General features: G+C 42.0%; 1 protein-coding gene across 2 annotated transcripts; it reads right to left on the reverse strand.

Moving 5' to 3' along the window:
* Positions 1-232: 232 nt before the first annotated feature.
* On the reverse strand, positions 233-2,269 carry LOC139654505 (angiogenin-like). 2 transcript variants are annotated; one of them, XM_071531592.1, is made up of 2 exons: positions 2,141-2,269; positions 233-1,761 (listed from the first exon to the last, which is right to left on the reverse strand). In XM_071531592.1, the coding sequence occupies exon 2, from the start codon at positions 1,747-1,749 to the stop codon at positions 1,171-1,173; it is 579 nt and encodes a 192-aa protein (XP_071387693.1). In that variant the 5' UTR covers positions 1,750-1,761; positions 2,141-2,269; the 3' UTR covers positions 233-1,170. The 2 variants fall into 2 exon arrangements, with proteins under 2 accessions (XP_071387693.1, XP_071387694.1); XM_071531593.1 differs by lacking the exon at positions 2,141-2,269 and adding an exon at positions 1,893-2,003.
* Between the last annotated feature and the right edge of the window lie 353 nt (positions 2,270-2,622).

A 2,622-nucleotide genomic window follows, 5' to 3' on the forward strand; every position in this document is an offset into this window, starting at 1 on the left:
TACCCCCAGCGACCCGGGTTCGAGTCCAGCCTGCAGTCCTTTGCTGCATGTCCTCCCCTCGCTCTCTCTCCCATACCATCCTGTCTCTCTTTCACTATATCTGTCCAATAAAGCATAAAATGCCAAAAATAAATCTTAAAAAAAAAAAAAAGTAAGATTGCCTTCCACTTCCCTGGAGTGAAACTGGTGTAGAAATGACTGCATGGAAAGACCTGAGTGTAAATATGTTGGTCAGAATTCAGTTTATTACATGATATTTTAATGCATTTGTGGGTACTCACATAAATACAAATTAAACTCCTCTTTCAGAGGTTTTATTTATGCTCTTTAAATGTAAAATATACATAAAACAGTGAATGCTGCAAATTTGTCTCTCAACATTATATAAGCTCCACTAACATGTAAATGTAATTTTCTTGAAATCCCACTATCCCTCATAAATGCATGTACTGTCATAGCACACAGATGAATACACCCATTTTGACCAATTTGATGACAAACATTACATAACAGGCCATTTATGAACATATCTCCACAGAACACTTACATGTTGAACACTTAAACGGATATCCTGAAACCTGATCACTTGTCATCAAAAGATGCTACTTGTGACTGAGGCACTGAACCTGCCAGACTCTACTACCAAAGCTGATGATATCCCCATAGAAATGAGACCCCAAACACACGCCGACCCTTACGCATAACTCCTGCAAAGATTGCGGTTCTGCTGAAGAAATGGGACATGAAACTGCGGTAGGGCTATCGAGTGGCACCTTGCAGCTGTGAACAATCTCTCATTTATGTTACAGGATCTCAGCGTACAGTTGCAGCAGAATACTGAATTTACAAGGACACGTCATAGAAGGAATCTACGTTACAAAAAAACACATATATATTTATTTTTTTCTGAAATGCTTTAAAATTAAAAAATTTGGATAATATGCTGGTGATGTTTTTAATGCTTTGATTTCATACCATTTCAAAAACAAAAGCACTACTACAAACTACTACTACCCCACTAAGAACTCTAATCTCTCATCTAGTTCCTCTAATTAAAAAAAAAATACCATGAGAATGATTGCACTTAGTCTAACAAAGTACAATTAGTACTTAATAGCACTTACTGTACTTCATATAGTACTTAGTAGTACAAGTATAGTACAAGGACAGTTAGTGGCCATAAATAATAATAACAAGAATGGACAACAACCAGAGCCAGGTCATTTTAAAGCTTGGAGCTTTACCCTTCTGTGGGTCCTGGCAGCCCCTGGCGTTGTTGTCAGGCTTTATATCCTGAGGGTTCCCCTCAAAATGGACCGGCAGGCACTGGTTGTCCAGCTCTTCACAGGCCAGGATCAGGTACTTGTTTTCTTCACGAACGCTCCTGATCCCACAGGTCCCCTGCTCACTCCTCACTGTTACAAAAGAGAATTTCTGTTGGCTGATGCACAGGTTCTCCTTGTAGGTCTTCCCCCCTTGGCTCGAGCAGACAGCCTTCACCTTCTCCAGTTCGCTGGGGTGGAGGAAGGACTGGGTGGGTCTGTCACAGCCCCCGTTGTTCCGGATGTACCTCTCCCAGTCGTTCTTATCCAGACCTTGGGGGGTTCCGGAGCGAATGTGCCGCTTGACAAAAGTGTTAAAGCCATTGTTCCACTTGGAGCGCTGGCAGGGAGCGTCATTCTTAGCCAGCGTCTGGTGGCCCAGCAAGAGACAGATGGAGAGAGACAGAAGAGCCCCGAGGCTGGCCATCACTCAGGATTCCTGGAGCGGAAGAGAGACGACAAGGTCATCAGTATGATCACATTTGCCTTATTTCTAGTCCTATTATATTATACTATTATATTTCGCCTCTGTCACTGCATAGTACTTCTGCCTGAACCTCTATTACATACCTCTCTGTTTCACCGTCTTAAATGGTATTTTAAAACATATAATCCAATAAACAGCCTTTGTATTCTTTGAAAGTTTACCACTCCCACTGTCCCTACAGACATTTCCCCACCTTCAGTGACTCATTCACTCAAGTACACACAGCAGGCCACAGCCCTCCATACACGTTTTAACATGCAAACTATGAAAGCAAGACAGGCTGGTGGATGCACATTTTCAAACAGCTGACCTTTTCAAACAACTTCCCTACCTTGTTTTGAGAGCAGCAGCGGAGGTTTCTGTGTGATGTAACTGATCTGAGGGCTCCAGCTGTGAGATATTTCTTGCCTCCTGAAGTCACACTTCTACTTTTTCACTTCCTGTGAGTGTGAGAGGGCGTGGCCTAAGCTGTCTGCCCAGAGTAGCATTATATAACTCTGTCCACATGGGTGTGCTTTAGCACAAGCATCATGCAGGGTACAGATCCAGTTACAGTGTTGGATTATTTTTGGACGTTCAGTTTGTGAATGTATGTGTGTGTGTGTGTGTGTGTGCTGCTGTTTGTGTGAATTTAATGGTCTGTTGTCCCTTTTTTATTAGTTGAGAGTCATTGGCAAGTCTAAGCGAGCCTACTCCCACTTCTCACATATTTCATTGGTTATAGACAGCTTTGTTTTGGAAAATCACTTGGAATATCTCTTAACTATTAAAACCACAGTAATGATGACTCATATAAGGTTTCTATTCTCTTAC

The sequence above is a fragment of the Centroberyx affinis genome, unplaced genomic scaffold (assembly GCF_046629955.1).
Source record: "Centroberyx affinis isolate AG114_WGS23_722 - 3 ecotype Tasmania unplaced genomic scaffold, CSIRO-AGI_Caff_v1 ptg002100l_1, whole genome shotgun sequence".
NCBI lineage: Eukaryota > Metazoa > Chordata > Actinopteri > Beryciformes > Berycidae > Centroberyx > Centroberyx affinis.